At 48.5% G+C, this 17815-nt stretch overlaps 1 protein-coding gene across 4 annotated transcripts in view; it reads left to right on the forward strand.

Moving 5' to 3' along the window:
- Positions 1-3349: 3349 nt before the first annotated feature.
- GPSM1 (G protein signaling modulator 1) overlaps positions 3350-17815 on the forward strand; it is an 81906-nt gene continuing 67440 nt past the window's right edge. For 2 of the 4 annotated variants that reach the window (XM_074608890.1, XM_074608892.1), the window contains exon 1: positions 3581-3946. In XM_074608890.1, coding sequence (XP_074464991.1) covers positions 3591-3946 — 356 coding nt within the window. In that variant the 5' untranslated portion in view covers positions 3581-3590. Of the gene's footprint in view, positions 3484-3580; positions 3947-14749; positions 14994-17815 lie in introns of those variants that run through there. The other 2 variants (XM_074608894.1, XM_074608893.1) reach the window with 2 other exon arrangements.

A 17815-nucleotide genomic window follows, 5' to 3' on the forward strand; every position in this document is an offset into this window, starting at 1 on the left:
CTTTTTGCAAGTGCTGCTGCTGAAAAACCTGCTTTCCTGTGGATTTGTCTCTTGTCATGGGATTCTTAGTTAAGTATGAACTCTAAAAGAAACCCTGTTCTTCTACCTGCCTGCGAACATCTTCAGCCACATAACACCATCTGAGTTATCATTACCGCCTTTTCTTGGCTAGGACAGTAACAGGCCTCCTCATCCTAATATTTTCCAGAACCTCATAGAGACCATCTATCTTCAAAACCCTTGTCTTTCTGCTAAACTTCTGAAAGAGAGTTAGGACTTAAATGACTGTCAGTGGAGAAGAGGCAGAAATTGGATGCACCTGCCCATAGACAAGGATCATTTTCACACTAAAAAGAGCACAAGAAAAAACATTCAGTTCTACATCCACAGAAACAGAGACCATAGCCTGCTTTTCCTTGCAGGCTACCTTTGAAGGAATTTAGAAAATGGTAAACTTTTTCCAGTACTCAGGACAATAGCAAGGTGCTTTCAGAACCTGCCAGTTTGAAAAAAAAGACAGTGCAAGGTGATGGTGTTTAATTACAGCTGTTGCCAGTAAGAGCTGACAATTACAGTGCTAGTTCAGTAGTGATTTCAGCTGGGGTTTGTCAGCTTCAGGAATATGAATTACAGTGCTCTTTTTGCACATAAACCCCAGCAGAGGCCACCAGCAATCCATTTAATGAGCTGTAGGAAAGCTTCCACGCTAATTAAAAGAGATCTTTGTGTTTCGGAGGGAGTGCCTGACTCCTTAGTGTGTCTGGATGATGAAGATACCGAGGCAATGGAGGAATGTTCCTATGTCCTAGCAATCCTTAAATGATTGGCAAAATTTACTGGTTGACTACTGTATCACAATTCTGTATTGCTGTCTCCCCCTCAGCTTTCTGTGGCTTGTTGCTTTTATGGTTGTCTCGTCCAAGTGGTGGGAAATGTGACAATAGTTGGAGCTCTTTCATGTTGTGTTGTGATAGCTTTGGAGAGCAGTTTTTAAAAGAAACACTAAGAACTGCTCAAGAAGTTCTAAGGATCCTGTAATGCTATTGATTAGCATTGTGATTTTGCCTTTGTTTATAAGTGAAGACACAGAGACATTTGGTAACTGGGAGGAACAAGATGATGCAGGTAATTTGGTAAGCCTAGCTCTTTGCTAGGACTCAGTGGTGCCTTAAGATTGCAGGAACAAAATGCTGTTGGGGGTGCAAAGGCACATAATGTCTGACTGTCTAACATGACCTCTGCATCTCCTGGGAAGGATTCTAGCCTGAGTATTTTGTATCCTGCTCCCTTTTTCATGATCCATCTCTCCCTTTTGCAACGCTTTGCAGCATCCCTTTTCATGGTTAAAGATTACTACTCCACTTCCTCTTGATCTTATCTGAACTGAACGAATCAATTTATTTTACCTTTTTCTCATAGGTCACACTTGTCACATTCATCTGGAGTCTTTCTAATTGCTCCGTGTCCTTCCCAACACATGACACAATGTGGACACAATTCACCAGATGAATTAGTGGCATTTTAAAAGTATTGTGCTTTCTTTTGACCTGTACTCTTGTAATTTGCCTGTTTCCTTGCAGCTAAGCAATGGATCTCAGTTGTGGCTTAGGTCCAAGTACTTGCAGGGAGCTTCTTGGCATGAATATGTAGGGTTAACCAAACCCAACCCACAGCAAAATAATTGAATTATTTCATCTAATGAATTCAAATCTATTGTGACCTGTTTGCCACTTCTGCAAGAAGAAAAAGAAGCTGAGTTTGTCAGACGATAAATTATCTGTTGCAAATTCATGAATTTTAAGGCCAAAGGGGGCCATTATGCTCATCTTAGTCTGACCCCCTGCATAACCCAGGCCGTGGAATTTGACCCAGTGATTCCTGTGTCATTAACGTGTGGGTGACCCGTTTGCACGGAGCTCTGTGGAATACCATATATCTGGCCGGAGCCCAAACTGGAAGCTGGCCTCCACCCTCTTTTCTTTTGCTCCCCTTTCCAGCATTGTTTCTCCAAAGGGCAATTACTCTATCTGCCCACATTCGTTAAATGTGGGCCCAGCACAGCAAAGCACCCTCTGTCTCCTGCGGTTGAGGAAGGGCTGCAGCCAGCAGCAACAGCAGCTGCTTTTCAACTTTTGCACTAGTATTCTTGACTTGAAGAGGGTCTGGGCGGAGGCATGGACAAACGCACCCCCTGAAATACCAACATCTCTTCGGGCTGTTACTTCTTTCCACACGCTTGTGAACAGCTGTTTGTGCCAGGATGTTTGTTGTTTCCAGTGAAACCACAAACCTGGATAAAAACTAGCTGGTGTGAGGCACAGTGTCCCAGCCTGGCCCACGGTTTGCCTGCAGCCCCTCCAGCTGGTTGCTTGGGAGTGCAGAGGGGCTCCCTTTTTGTTGAGTGGTATGGTACATACCCAGGACACCTGTGCACCTCCCTGGGCAAGGAGGCAGCTCTCAGCAGGGTGGTTTCAGCTTTCTCTTCTGTGGTTTTATCTACAGAATTGAGACTCTTCCTAAGCCAAGACACAGATACAGGTTTGTTTATGGTTGTTTGGTTGTTTTTTTTTTATTTAAATGCCCAATCAATTAGCTCTGAGGAAAGAGGTTTCTGTGGTTTGCTAGTGGGGTGTTATTGATGATGTTTTTTCCTGAGCAGGAGCTCTGCTTCCTCTTGAGAGGGGCTTTCGTGCAGGTCCCCAGGGGGAAACAGTCCATCAAGTAGGGTATGGCTCTGGATTCCCTCTGACCACAGGGTTCTCCTGTCTGCAGAGCTAGCTCTGGAGCCCACTAAAAGCCACAATTTATACCCGAGCTTCTTTGGGATGTCTGTGATGATAATGATGTTTAATTTGGTGTTGCTGGATAAGTGACACTAATTTACAGACAGGCTTCTGCTGAATGGCCAGCTCACTAACTTTTACAGGAGCGCTTTGAGCCTTGGAAAACAGAGGGAGCTGAATGGAGCGTTTGACAATGACCTGCATTCACCTCGAGACATTTGGTTGACAATAGACAGTAAAGGCCCCAACAGAACAGAGTTAACACAGAAAGCAAGCTGCTGAGGACCGGAGGGAAACATCCCTTTACCTGGCGAATTCCTCACTACCAAAGATAGTATCCGGACTTCTCTTTGTGGCCAAGTCTGCTTGCGCAGACTTACTGGGACAGGGCCCCTGTGGGGCACACTCCTCCTGACCTGCCTAAGGCAGACACAGCTGTGCCGGGTCCCGCTCCCCGCTGCTCGTCTGAACTGCCTCCAGGTGTGGGCATTTACTTTCTAGGAGAAAAGGGCTAAGGCTAAGCAAAACCAGAGATCTCTTAGTGTGGAATTAAGTGGCTGCATATAGTGTGGGTCAGAAGTCAGTAATGCTATGTAACCCTCCTTTTGTGTTACCATGCAGGTGTGGTGCCTGCACCCTGGTGTGTGTGTGTGGGACCGCTGTGGCTCTGTCCTTCCCTGCTGTGGTGGCTCTGAAGAAGGTGAGTGTTGAGGCGCTGCAATGTGATGTTAATTACAGGGAACACGCACGACCTGTGGCCCACCCTGCCGTGCTGCTCCCCTGCGCCGTGTCTCGGGTGGAGGGGGGATGGCAGCCCGGGGAAGCAGGGTGCTCCGCCCGGGTGCTCAGCCCCGCTCTCCCGCCGTCCCACCGCGGCCCCCGGGGCGGGCGGCAGGGCCGACCGCGGCGGGCCGGGCGGAGGAGAAGGAGGAAGGGCCGCTGCCCGCCGCGGGGCTGACATCAGCCGGAGGAGGGGCCTGCCCGCGAGTTTCTTTGCTCGGTGCATCACTTCCCGCCGCTGCCATACTCCGCTGCCCGGTGCCGGGCTGCAGCCGCGCCTGCCTCCGCCGCGGCGGGCGGCTGGGCTCGGCGGGGCCGGCGCCCATGGCGTGCCTGCCCGGCGGGGACAGCCCCCGCTCTGCCGCCCGCAGGCTCTACTCGAGGTGAGCGGGGCTGGGGCGGGAGCTCGGCCGCGGGGGAACCCGGCTCCGGACCCTCCCGGCCGGCCCCGGAGCTGCGCCCGCCGCCGCGGGCAGCGAGACCCGCGGAGCCCCGCGGCCCCTCGCCGGGAGGGAGGAGCGGGGACCTGGCGGCCGCCGTTTTTGCGGGGGGGGAGCGCTCATCCGTGGGAAGTGAGAGGCTGTTGCACGCCTGGGGACCCAGCAAGAGTAGAGCGAGAGAAGACGCAGGGGAAGGACGTGGTGTTTCCTCTCCGGGGCAGCTCTTGCTTCGTGTATGGGATGGTGGGTGTTGAGGTTGCTGAGAGGGAAACTGTGGTTTTCCTTGGCACTAGCCCGGAGCGATCGGCTCCTTCTGTTAAGGAGGCTGATGCTGAAACCTCGTCTGTGCTGGGTGTTTGCATGGGAGGCTCTTGGTCGCACTGCAGAGACTTTAAGTCTCAGCTTTAAAATTGAGCGTTACTGAAATTCATATAAGGCTGGGGAAAAAATAGCTTCAGGCTGACTGGCATTCATGAAAATACCATATCTTGCCCATTCTTTTCATTTAGATCAAAAATTAAAAAGTGAACTGGAGTCAATTTGGGGCCTTACGGCATTGCTTGGAGCATTGTTGTTTGTGTTGTTCATCCTCATTGTGTTTTACTTCTCCTCTAGCAGTCAGAAGTGAATGTAATGCTGTATCTGGACTAGAGGACACAAAAAAAAAATGCTCAAAGTATATGCAATATAGTAGCTTTCCATTAATTCTCTTTGCATGCTTTGCAATAATTAGCATAGCAGCTAGTGGGTTGTCTAGTTTAAGGGGTATTGGTTCATTACGACAGCAGGTGTTTCTTGTTTTCATTGTATTGTATAGCAACTCCTGGGAAAATGAAAAGAGAATTCAGAGTTAAAACCATTGACCTGCCTATCCTGGTGGAGCTAGAGAAGAGAAACACAGTGGCTTTTAATCAGACTGAATCTTTTTCTTTCTTTCTCTTTTGTTTTTCTTGAAAACTTTTTGGGAATAGACTTTGGTCATTTTTGGTAAGGAAATCCTAGTGGAGGGCTGTGTACTACTAATATGCCTGTGCAACGCAGTGAACGCTGCTACCAGCTCTTTAGTGAAGAGAGAATAAAAAGAAATGGGAAGCAGTTCTCCTGTGGCTTAGGCTGGCTCTGGCAGAACAGGTGGTGTTAAAAGTTCCTGCGGTGCTCATCAGGCTTGCTTTGCAGGCCTTGACAGTACACGTCTCTCTCTTTACTGCACTGTTAACTGGAGTTGTAACTTAGAGTTTCTTCCTTAACTTCACTTGTGTCACAGTGTAGAAACTTCTAACTTGAAGTAAATGACTCTAAACTCCATCCAGTTGGTGTATTTGGGGTGACGGGTAGAATCTCTGGTGACAGTTCAGGTGGTAAAGCCATAATGATGGGTATCAAAGTCTTTCTCTGTGTTGTTTGGCCTGGGAGCAGTAACTCAGGTGTAAGAACGGCAGAAGGTGCCTGTGCAGGCAGGGAGTGCCAGGCCCCTTACCTGGGGGGGCTGAGGGAGGTAAATTCCTTCTAGGAAGAGGGATGGGGTGGAAGGAAGTGTGCCACAAAGAAATTAAAGTGTTTGATCATTTTGCTACATCCCTTGGTATTTCCCTAAATTCAGCCCATCCTAAACAAAGGCATCTGTTCCGTCGTTGTGCTTACAGCAGGCATTCTGTGTGCTGACTGGGCCAAACTCTTCTATTTAGAGAGACCGAAGTTGGAAGTATCTCTGCTACAGCAAGAATATGCCGTTTGCATTTTTGGAAAAGGGGTCCTGTGCAGCTCTCTTTGTCAGCTCTTGCTAACCTTTCTGACTGCATTTATTTCATTGCTGTTGCTACAGCAGGACTGTTAGTCTTGAGGGCAACTTGTTGGAAGTCCAGGCCTTTGGAAGCAGTTGAGCAGCTGTGACTCTGTACAGGGCCGGCGCGTCCATGGTGGCCAGCTCCCGGTATTGAACGTAGGATCTCTGGTGGGGCTTGTTGGAAACATCGAGCTCTGTTACAGTGCTCTGCAAACTTGAATGGAGCAAGTGTTACATGCGCCTGAGCTAATGCTTTACTTTCCATGGCGTTTTGCTCCGGTACTAATTTAAGTGCATCTAATTCAGCTGTGTGTAACCTCTGAGGACTTCTGTTGGACAGAATCGGTGCTGTGGGAGCTGTGAAATACCCACTTGCAGCAGATGCCCTTCACGTCTCCGCTGCTGCAGGTACAGTCTCACCTTTTTGCGCTGGCTGGCTGACCTTGAACACGTAGGAAGCACCAAGCCCACCAGATGATCCTCCTGGACCATGGTTCCTGAGTGTGTGTCAAGCTCGTGCTGGGGACTAGGTCTTCAGAGAGCTCCACTGGATTTGGCTCTTTGCTTTTAAGAGGCCGCTCTGGAGATTTCCAAGGCTGGGGTGAGGCATGGGCATGTTCTGGGGAAACTATCGCTGTACTGCATTGACATCATTAACATTATTGATCCCACACAGCAGGAACATTAGATAATGCTGCAGTCGGGCCAGAAATGTATAAAACTGACATGAAAACTCAGATAATAGCACGTCTCGTTCCTCCCTTCTGGGCCTCCCTTTCCCTTCCCTTGCTCTGTTTTCTCTTGCAGTGCTACATATTTTCAGCAGAGCTGTTGGCTTTTGTAATGTTTACTAACTTCTCTTGATTGTGTCATAAACAGTCTCCATCTCGCTCATTAATGTCACTACAGTGGGTACCTGACCTGAATGCGCATTGGGCAATTAGAACGCTCTCTCGGATCACCAAGGATCTTTCTAGAGAAGGCAGCTTTCTCCTATTCTGATGGAAAAACTGAGATGAAAGAATTGTTGGCCTTCTGAGTCGCAAGGCAGTGACAGGCAGCATAACTCAGCATGGGAATTAAGGCAGAATAAACTGGTGTTTCCAAAGCAAATTGGGAAGAAAGTCCACCTTTGGGGTGGACCTCCCTCTGGGATGGCTCCTGTTCATTTTGCATATATCCAAGGGATCACACCACCATGAAATATTCTGTTCACTTTCCAGCTGCTAGTACTTGTAAGCTTTCGAAACTTTTTAAGTCTGGACTTTATAAAATGCTAAAAGCAGTGTTGCCTTTTGTTCGTTCAAAAGGAAGAGGGGAAAAAAGTTACATATTGCTGTCTTCTAAGATACAATGAAATATCACCTCTTAGGAAGAAGATAAATGCATCAGAGGTGAAAATTAGCACCACCAGCAGTGCTAGTTTTGGTGTTCATTAGGAATTTTACTGAATGCTCAAGTGAATAAGTCTTCTGGTGACAACTGCTGGCTCTGTATTAACTTGGGATGGATTTGAGCAGCAGTGTGGTGACAAAGAGCTTTGTGCCTTGCTACAAATCCCCTGAGCCTGAGGGTTGGAGAGTTGTTGGCTCACAGGAGGAAGAGCGTGATTAGTTTGTTCTGTGGGACTGGGAAGGGGCTTGGCTGAAGGGATCCCTTTGAACTTGCTAAAGATACCTCTGAACTACTGAAGTAGCAGCTGTTGCAGACTCTGGTGGCAGAGTTCAGGAGAAGGGAGCTCACCTTTTCCGGCTGCTGCCGCCACGCCGTGAGTGTGCGTCCCGGGGGCTGCTCCGCTGTGGGGCTGGCTGTGCAGGGATCTGAGCAAGCAAGGCTTCGCCATGCGCCCAGCGGCCAGGCTGAGCGGGTGGCAGTGCCAGCAAGGAGCTGGCAGGACCAGGTGCTGATGCCTTGGGTAGCTCTTGATGGGTGGATGGATGGGGAATTAACGACTTGTATGTCTTTGCCTTATAAAAATACTTGGTGCAGATGAAATCTCTTATGCAAGTAGGACCTACATAGATAATACAATGTTTATGTGATTTTTAACCTGTTTGAGCTTGCAGGCTATTTTACCTGCTGTTTGTGTCTTTGACTTCTTGGCAGATTTCCCTTGTCTCCCTATTCTGATGTTCCAAATTGCCAAAACTACCCTCTTCTTGTCCTCAGGTGAGGATTTTCCCACTGAAAATGACAGTGTTGCGAGTGCTGTGACTGAAGGTGGTCTGTCCTGGATGGGCAGGTTTGTGAAGTGGGGACTAGTTGGCATCATGGTGAAAACATGGTGCTTTGCACCACCAGAAAGCTGGAAATTACCCTTTTTTGTCTCTTTACTCCATAGATCAAACTTGAAATTGCTTGATTATTACACTTGAGAATGCTGTTTTAGAGGTTCCTGAAAGAGTACAATTTTTCTTTTGTAGGCCTAGGTACTCGGTCTCTGTTAGGCAGAGGAATGCAAAAAACAGGACGAACACTTCTAAAATAGCTGTGCTGCATAATAGGTGGCCTGAGCAAAAAATATTTGATAGCTTAGCACACAGTATTGGTTTTTTTGACATCTGTTTTGGGACGCTTTGAACAACTTGCTCGTAGCTTCAGCATTTGTGAGTAATGTGGTCATCCCAAAGTGGAGCCAAGCAGAACATTCAGTCTCCACCACAGCAGGGAGAGGGGGAACCCTTTGCTGGTCAGGCCTGGGACTGGGAATCAGCATCTGGAATTGCTGCAGGTTTCCCCAGGACCTTGGGCATCCTTTTTGATTCTGCTGTGTTTCACCTTGTGGGATGCGGGGAGAGAAGCTCTCTTTTTCTTCTCCCTTTGGTCTCTGGTGTTAAATGGGTAGAGGATGTGCCCTGTACCAGTACAGTGCCTAGCACAGCGTGATCTTCATCTTACTTCTGACCTCTAGGTGCTGCTGCAGTGCAAACAATTGTTGTCTTCAGGGTGTTAATTTGACTTGTATGTGCACGTGTAGATCAAGTTGTGATGATACACTGTGGTTTGTTTTTTTTCCATGTGCTGACTTGCACTTCACTGACTCAAGTTGTGCCAGGTCTCCTGCTTGTTGTGCCTCGTGCTTCTGGGGTGAGAGCTGTCCCTCTGGATTCTTTATCCTGAAATACTTTGCATTGTGTGAGGCATTTGCGCCAAGCAGACTAGAAGAGAACTTTGTGACTTGGCCACATGTTCATGGGTTATGCTGTTTGCTCCTGTGTCAGCTGAAGTCAAATAAGCTTACGTGACTCATACTTGTGTGGCCTGAGGGCACCCCTTGAAGCCAGCTCCCCATGAGATGAACATTAGTGCTCTCTTCGGTTGGTCTAACTGAATGGAGAGCTGGGTCTGGCGCTGAGGGAGCCCTTGACCCTTGCCGGCTGGGACACTGTCTGTGAAGCAGGAGTGAGCTGTGCTAGCCCGTGCTCCATGGTTAGCGCTGAGGTGCCTTTTGCTGGCTGTTGCATTAGTCATCAGATGCATCCCTCCTGGGAAAGTTGCTGAAAGAGCTCGTGGCAGCAAGGGAGACACTGGAAAGGATTCTCATAACCAGGAGATTGGTGGGGGCCTGCCTGGGGCAGTCTTAAGGATGGAGAAAAAGTCCTTGGGGTTTGTAGTGGTAACAGGACCTCTTACCTTGTCTCCTCTCCAACAGATCAGGCCTTCTGTCACCAGAGACTATAAACTGGGGGTTTTGTGCTGGTGTGGTTGCTTTTTTTGTTGTCTTGTATTTTTGCATTTTAGGTGATGTCCAAACTTGCATTCAGCCTTGCTTGAAGAACAAGTTTGAATTCCGCCAGGTTTTATGCTGCAAGAAGCCACAAGCAGTAAGCCTCCTGAAGTGGAGGGATGCATCTTATTTAACTCTTGATGCTGTCCTGCTTTAAAAGCAATTTTATCTCCAAATTGCTGTTCAAGTATACCCGATTTTGCCTTCCCTCCCACTTCGGCTCTGTATAGCTTTGCTCAGCCAGTCCAGCCTCCAGAATTCAAAGCCACTTTCCTGTTATAAAAAAACACGCCGACCAAAGCCATGAAACAGAAATTCCTCCTGCGTCTGGGCACGCGGGCTGCGTAGCCTGACCACAAAGTGAGGCTGTTGAGTTCTGGGCCTGGGCTATTTATATTGTCAGTGGGAAAGCTCTGCGTTGACTGAGCTGCTCCCTCCCTTAAGATACTTTTAATTAAATGTTATTTGACAGATACGACTTTCTAACTGGCTTAGATTTGACTGGTATAAATGGGATTATTTTTTTTCCTTGCTGAAAGCTGAAGAAAGTAGGAATAATCTTGTTGGAAGGCTACTTGCATTCAGAGTCACGACTATCAGTTGTTTAATGTAGTAAGCTGACAGTGAGTTAAAAAAACCTACAACAGTAGGTAACAGTCCTGCTGGCGCTGGGTGAGGTGAAGGGGACGGGGACACCAGCTGCCTGTGGCTTGGAGTGCAGCAGCTCTCTGAACAATGCCCAGCAATGTTATGCAACTGCCATGGGAAGGAAGTGAAAATTTATCATTACAATGCAGTTTCAAGGGCAATATTAAATGAGCAATTTGCAGCACAACCCTGTACTTAACTGACTTAACTACCTTCTCTGGGGTAAAATGACAGGGCTGGTAAAGGGCAGTAGCTGTGCCCTCTGTTCCCACCGGGAGTGGAGCAAATACAGGCTCTTTTTAGAACGGAATCTGAGGTGTTGGGCTGAGAGCCCTCAAGGTGGGCAGCCAAACCCCAAACCAGTGTAATGGCCTGATCCTGCAAGTGCCTGACTGATCCCTGTCCTTGGAAGCCTGGGAAAGGGGGAGCAAGCACGTGCTGAAGCATCTCACTGATACCTGATTGCTTTTCCTTATTTCAGTGGAAGCAATAAAAAGATGCCTCTGCAAGGCCCTAGACATTGGAGCAGCAACACAAGCCCTGAATGAATTACTTGAAAGGCAGTGCTACTATCTGTCACTACTTTCAGGGTAGAAGTAAATATTTTAAGTCTTCTGCTGTTTCCAGTTTCCTTTCAGCAAGAGGCTTTTGCCCACGGATGTCAGGCCTTTCTGACTCTGAGATTGGAAGTGATCGATCTAAAGAAGCTTCATCTTCTGCGGTGAGTCAGTAGCTCTGTGCAGCTGCAAAACCTGAAGGAATTTTGAATTAAGAATATTGGATTGTCGTGTCTCCCCTCATGCTTTTCTGTTACCCTTTGCATTTACACCCTCTGGAGCAGCCAGAGGGGCAGTTCCCTGAGAATTTTTGGGCTAATGCATCTTTCCTCCAGATGCTGCAGGAGAAAGAATAAGAAAATGGATTTGAAATGGGGTAAACATCTATGTTATACTAATACATAGCTCAGTGTAGAAGCCATTACATGTTGAGCACTGGCTCCACCCGAGAGCAGATGTTTTGTCTTGGCAGCTGCTTTTAAAAATGTATGGCTAAAACTTAGTGCCGTCAGTTGATATATGCAGTTTGCTCTCTCAGCTGTGGAAAATGACGGCTGCGTGATGCTCCTGGGAAGCAGCTTTGAACACGCGTTGCGCGGCAGGGCTCCTTTCCTGCCCTGGGGATCCAGCTCCGTTTCCCTCCCACGCTCTGGCTGCCAGGGAGCAGACAGGGATGGCTGATGTGACAGCAAAGCATCGCCCCTCTGAGCCCCTTTCCTGGACACTGTGCGGAGTTTGCTGTGGACGCGAGTCCAGCTGCTGACCCGTGATGAGACCTGGGGCAAGTTATTTGATTTGCAGCCTGGCTTGTGCTTGTCTGCCCCATCTAGCCCATGGAGGGGCAACTTCTGCTGTGGGACTGCAGTAACTTGGCACAGTGAGACCAGCGTTGCCATGGGGCTTACAAATAATTCATAGTTGTGTTGAGTTCCCGAGGGGAAGCTCCAGCATGCTGCTGGGGCAGGCAGGTGGTCCACGTGCGGTGCAGTTTCTCCATGTCTTGATTTAAAAAAGTTGTGCATATTTACAGGTAGAATGGATGGTTCGTTGTACCAAATGGCTTTGCCAGGTTATATGCTTCCGTGATTTTCTTAACGGTCCTGTGATTTTTGCAGCCCACCAGGCTGTATTTGCTCTTTGGTGGTTGTCCCAGCAGATGCCTTTTCTGAGCATTCACCCCATCCAGCAAGCAGGGGCTTGGCTGGTGGTACCTCCCTGGGTACTTTGGTGTAAATTGTTAGGATTTCCTGTGCTCTGGCTTGGAGCAGCTCGAGTGCAAACTAGCTGCAGGGCAGGTTTCTCCTCTGATCCACGCTGCAGAGTTGATGTTGTTCTTTGTGTGCTCCATCTGTGGAGTATCCATTCATGCCCGAGGAGAGCTGGGAAGTGCTGATTAATATTCATCTCTCTGGGGCTATTTGCTAATTACTGCTATTCGTGGTTTGTATTACAGTACTGCCTAGCGTCCCACAGTGCTGTGCCAGACTGAGTGGATCCTGGAAGGGTTATATCCATTCCAGGGTTTCAGAGTGCTTGGTAAACATCAGTATTTTACTGCAGCCTTTCTGGGAAATATTGTTCCTGTTTTCAAGTGTGAGAAATTGTATAGTTTTCAGGGTGAAAGAGAATATAGGTGGCAAAGCTGGGAGCTGAATGTCCTGACTCCCACTCCTTCCCTTCAGCACTTCCTTACCCACGTCACAGTGAGATTAATTGTGAATTGAAGAGGAGACCTTGGCTTCGTCTTTTACTGAAGCGTGCAGGGCAGCTGCAGCACTTGCATTGCACCATATTACAATGGTTCTGCTGTTCTGCTTAATATGGGAGGGAGCAAAAAGTTGTTTAGAAGGGAGTTACCAGCTGGTGAATTAAACAGCAGGCTCTGCCCATTTGCAAGGTGTGCCTTGCAAATGTGGTGGGAATGCTGCAAACCACAGGCCCTGGGAGAGGAAAAGGAGCAGCCTGGGTGGCCATGGGGTCTGGTCACTGTGAAGAGCCCAACTCCAGGTATTGGCTCGAAGAAACCAGGAGAATAGTCCCGTGTTGTTAGAGAGCTCATGCACTTGTGACTCTACATAGTTACCTGTCTCTCAGGTTTTGAGAAGAGAGCAGTTCATTTAAAAAGGGAGAGAGGGACACAGAGAAAAATGTTTCCTGTCAGAAAATCGCCTGCAAGTTCAGTCACGTAAGAACCGAGTGGAGTTCCTGGGTGCCGTGCCTTGAGGGGTGGGTGAGTCTTTGGGGTATGGTGAAACATGGAGAGAGAAAAACACACATCTCGGTTCTTGCAGTCGGGCTTTTGGAAGCTTTTGTGATGGGCAGTGGATGCCAGTGCTTTGGGGAGGATCCTGCCCTTACTGTATTCCAGTTGTGCTCCTGTAAAGTTGTTGTATCACTGCTGATGCTGCTTCAGAAAACAGCTCCTCTTTTAGCAACTGCCTTCAGAGATTTGTATTGAGAAAATGGCATTGGGGATTGTATCTTGCTGCAAACCACAGAGGCCATCGGATCTGACTTGTTTACTGGCCAAGCTTTCTGCAGCATGAAGGCAGGAATATAAACCACCAGTGACTAACAAATGGAAATACTAGCATCATAAGCAACATGTGTTTCTTTCCTTTCTGACAATAAGCTCTTCTGATTTCAGTGAGAAGTAGCTCGCTTGGGAAACCCATGGTCCAATATCTCATGGTGAGTGAACAGGGACTTGTATACATAAATGCAGATGAACCTTCTGGAATCATGAGACTCCACGTGTGCCTTGGCGTTTCCTGACCTCTGAGTTCAGCCGAGTGTCTACGCTTCTCCACTGGTCTAAATAATAAAACATACGAGTTCACAGCGACGCGCCCAGAATTTTAAGGCTGCAGCCCTTGGCCAGCTCTTGTATCAATTGCTTCCATCAGGGCTGTAATCCAGGGAACTGCAAGCGTGAGCTGCTTGGTTGATTGAAGTCTGTGGTTTGGTGCTTTCCTGGGTAAAGGCACTGGAGAAGGGGAGGCTGTTGTGATATCTGCGTTCATTCCTTCATGTGCACCACTGGGAGTGCAAACAGCAAAAGTGTGCCAGCAAATACCACAGGCTCTGGGAGGACATTGTCTTTGACAACACGTTTGGGTGTCTAAGGAGTTAATGAAATGGTTAAAAATACCCACTTCTTCCTCTGCTGTTCTGTAAGAAAATGAAAATTCGCACTGCAAAATGTACGTTTCCTTCAGTAAAGCCATTCTTTGGCATCAGTGGTTTCAGCAGAAAGATGTCATCAGTCATGCCACTTAGCGTTTTGCAGGGAGGTGCGTGAGAGATCAGCAGCAGAAAAAGAAAGCCCATGAAAGCCGTGTGGGTGCCTGACACTGGCCTCCAACGGAGGTGTCCTGTCGTGCCGTGTGTGGGCAGGAAGGAGCGCCAGGGCTGTGTGCTGTCTCTGTCCTGCCGCGTGGCCTGTGAGCGTCTCGGCTCACCAGTGAGCGGGGGTCCTCTGTTACATGGTCTGTGATCTCTGGCTGGACGAGTCCTGGCCCCAGCATCCAGGATTCTCCCTGTCACTGTTTTAAAGCCAAACACGCAGTGACATAAGGATGAGGAGTGAGCAGAGAAAGCTGTTGTGTGACCCACCCGTGTCGTACCTGCCCCCCCCCCCCCAATTCAGAACAAAACGATGTTCTGCTGAGGTGGAAATCTCTCTGTTTCTGAAGGACCCTGGGTGAGGGTCTGACCGGTGTGATTTCAGGGAGTCCTTTCAGGTTTGCTGAAGCAGGATCAGACTCCAGCTGTGCTCAGTGAAGCTCCAAGCCCCTGTGCAGAGGGCAGCGCTCCCCTGTCCAGAGCCAGGATGGCTGTGCTAACAGCAGCCTTGGGAAGGGAAGGAGGGAGATGCTGTACAGACCTGACTCCAGACAAGAACTGAGTCATTTGTCAAGGCTGACGACTCTCTCCCAGAGCTGGTTGCCTGAGGCTAACATGGCACACAGACAGGAGACATAAAAATCTGTCTATCTATATACACACACGGAGGAGAGAAAAGTAACAGCTCAAAACATGTGACTGGAATTAAAATTAAAAAAAAAAAAGAATTCCCAATTAAAGCCATGTGTGTTGGAGGATGTAAGTGCTCCTGAAAGGCTCGTAGAGGCTGTTTATACAGCACAAATGCAGCCACTCCATAATGCCCTGGATTAAAACAGGCAGGCTTCTCCAGCACACGAAATCCGTGTGGAAGCAGTGTCGATCCTGCATGGCAGCAGCTTCCACAGCCCACCACCCATACAGGTTAAGGTAAGGAGCTCTCTTGTCGCCTGTCTTATCCTCCCTGTCGCTGCTGCCCGTGCTCCTGAGGTGCGTTTCTCCGTGCAGCCTGATGTTGTGCCATGTCTTTCTTTCACTGCTAGATGATGATGTCTCTATGAAGGAACGGAGATTTTTTTTTTTTCTGAAGACATGCATTATTCAGTAGTCAGGATAAATGAATTCCCTTGATTTGGGTGGGTGGGTAACCCTGACGCTGTATCCTCCCTTCTTTCACCAGCGTAAGGGAGGAGGGGAGCAGTGAATTCTTCCAGTGTTACAGAGCATCCTGTGTTCCGTATAAAGGCATCGCAATACCTCTGAGGTTGTAACAAGGAGCTAACCGAAACCTAAAATAGGTCTGTGGAGAGGTCTCCGCTATCCATTCCTGCTTGTTCTGTCTCCTTAACTGTGTGCTTCCATTAGGCAGGTAATACATGATACAACATTAAACTTCTGGCTTTCTCCTTTCTACATGCACAGTTACAAATACTTGCTGTGCCACGGGGGACTGTGCAGCAGCAGAGCAGGTGAGGGTGAGAAAGAAATATGGGGGCGGGGGGGAAAGAGGGAATCGGAATTTAAAGCCATGGAAGGCATGGCCTTAGGAAGCTTGATTTGGAAAGGATGTCCCCATTCCAAAGGGTACTGGGTTCTGCCTCTAGCCTGCAGACATGGCTCTAGGTGTGGTCCAGCCGCCTGCCTGGTTGCTGCCGTGTACAGCGAAGGTGGAACATCCCGGTAAGCTGAGGATCTGCTCCTGCTCTCAGCTGGACTAGAAACCTCAGCTGGTCTCCTAGGTGTGGGAGAGTGTCTGCTGTGGCATGACAGGGGCTGTTGTGTCAGACAGGAGAGGGGAGTGCAGAGGTTTGGAGGGAGCCTAGGATATTTTGCTCGAGTAGGATGTGCTGCAGGCCTTTACCCTGTTTCATGAGGAAGAGACAAGACTTTTTGGCATAGAACTGCATAAAAACCTGATGCTTCACCCTTTTATTCCCCTTAACAAAGGCTCAATTCCAAGAAACATATAAAACATAACTTTGTTATTTTTTTAATAATAAGTTTCACAATTTGCTTAAAAAGCAAATCATTATATGGACTAACTCATGATTTTGTGATAGCAATGAGACAATTATTAGGGAGACCATTAGTGTTCTTGCTGTATCCAGGAAGATTTTCCAAGAAATTTGATGTTTTTACAGATTCCTCCGATGGAGGAACAGGACCAGAGTCCATTTAGCAGATGCAAAGATGTACCGTGCTTTTGATCTATGTGACAAACTCATGTCGTGATATATGCTTGCCTGGTATTTACACACGTTTGAATTACACGAATACCACAGTGTGGGAGCACAACCCGATGTGGCGCTGTGTCGGGGAGGAGTGAGGACTTGCCTCTGTGCACTCGATTCATATAGACACTCAGCACGGTGGTGCCAAGCGTTTCCAGGGTAGATGTTATCCGTGGAGCTATACTAGAACAGAAGTGCTAAAAATCTGGGGAAATGCGGTGGAGGACTAAGCCACACGATCCTCTGGAAGAAGCGAAAGCAGCTTGCAGGATGCTGGAGCTCCAGGGTTCCCCGCAGAGGCAGCAGACGCCCGCTACAGACTGCTGTGCAGTGCTAGACGGTGGGTCTGCTCTCCTCGGATGAGCAAAGCCGAGCGTAATTCTCACCTTGCATGCGAGCTGCGTTGCTGTGAGGCGATGGCCTGGCCTTCTGGGAATCCTGCCATGCTCTGATTTATAGGCTTTCAGATCAATCTGATGGCACCCATAGATTTTTCCATAATGCCATGAAGAACCCAAAAGCACTCTTGCTGTTGTACTGCTGAGTCTGGGTTTGCACAGAGGGGCTGCAGAAACGGTATCTAGAGGGGCTGAGGAGCCCCGGCTGACATCTGAGCTCTTGGGGAGTCTCTGTTTCCTGTTTTTTCAGACAGATGTGGAATATTATCTTCATAAAATCCAGAGGGGTGCCCTGTGGCTGTGCAGCAGCCAGGGAGAACAGCACTGTCGCGCACCTGAGCTCTCGCAGTGTTTGCCAAAGCAGCTTTTTAAATGCATGTGTGTTCCTGGGCTGGTTTCTGATTTTTAGCACCCCTGAAATTTTCAGAGCATGACAATGCTTTTAACAGCCCTCAGAGATCGAGACAGCTGCAGAAAAGCAATATGGAATTGGTGCGATCTGCTCTGCTACAGTTTTGTCCTGGTGCCCCTTCCAGCCTGACACAAGCTCTGCCCACGGGCTCTTTGTGACCTCAGAGAACCACCGTGTCTCTCTTCCTTTGTGGCTTTCTCTGGTTTGGGCACAGAGGACTGTAATCACTGAGGCAGGAACCATCCCAGCTCTCGCTGGTGTGCTTTGGCTTGATGTCACCCGCTTTACTGGCTTTACCAAGTGGAAATTTGAAAAAGGAGTTGCCGCTTGTTTGGATTTGCTGGATTTGATCGCTTTGTTTCTGCTAATTGCTTTTCAACGACTTCTGCAGAAAGTAGAGGAGGGCCAGGTTCATGCTGCTTCTCTTGCTAAAATCACATCCAAATCCCTTTCAAGAGTGAGTGTTGGTGCAGAGTGTCCCAAGCAGTCTCTTGGTGAGCTGCAATCGCTCAGCGTCTTCCTGGCTCAAAGCCTGGATGGCCCAGGAGCAAGAGATCTGGGGTGTGTGTTTTCAGACGGATCCCAAAGGCCTCTCTCTTGGCTTTAAACACTTGGCCTGGGGCTGAAGGGAAGCAGATGAGAGAAGGGAACAGAACCAAATTGGCTATGGGTTGCCAAGGAGTCAGTGGTAAAACTGTGGTGTGAACTTTG

Source organism: Larus michahellis, chromosome 15 (assembly GCF_964199755.1).
Source record: "Larus michahellis chromosome 15, bLarMic1.1, whole genome shotgun sequence".
NCBI classification, from domain to species: Eukaryota; Metazoa; Chordata; class Aves; order Charadriiformes; family Laridae; genus Larus; species Larus michahellis.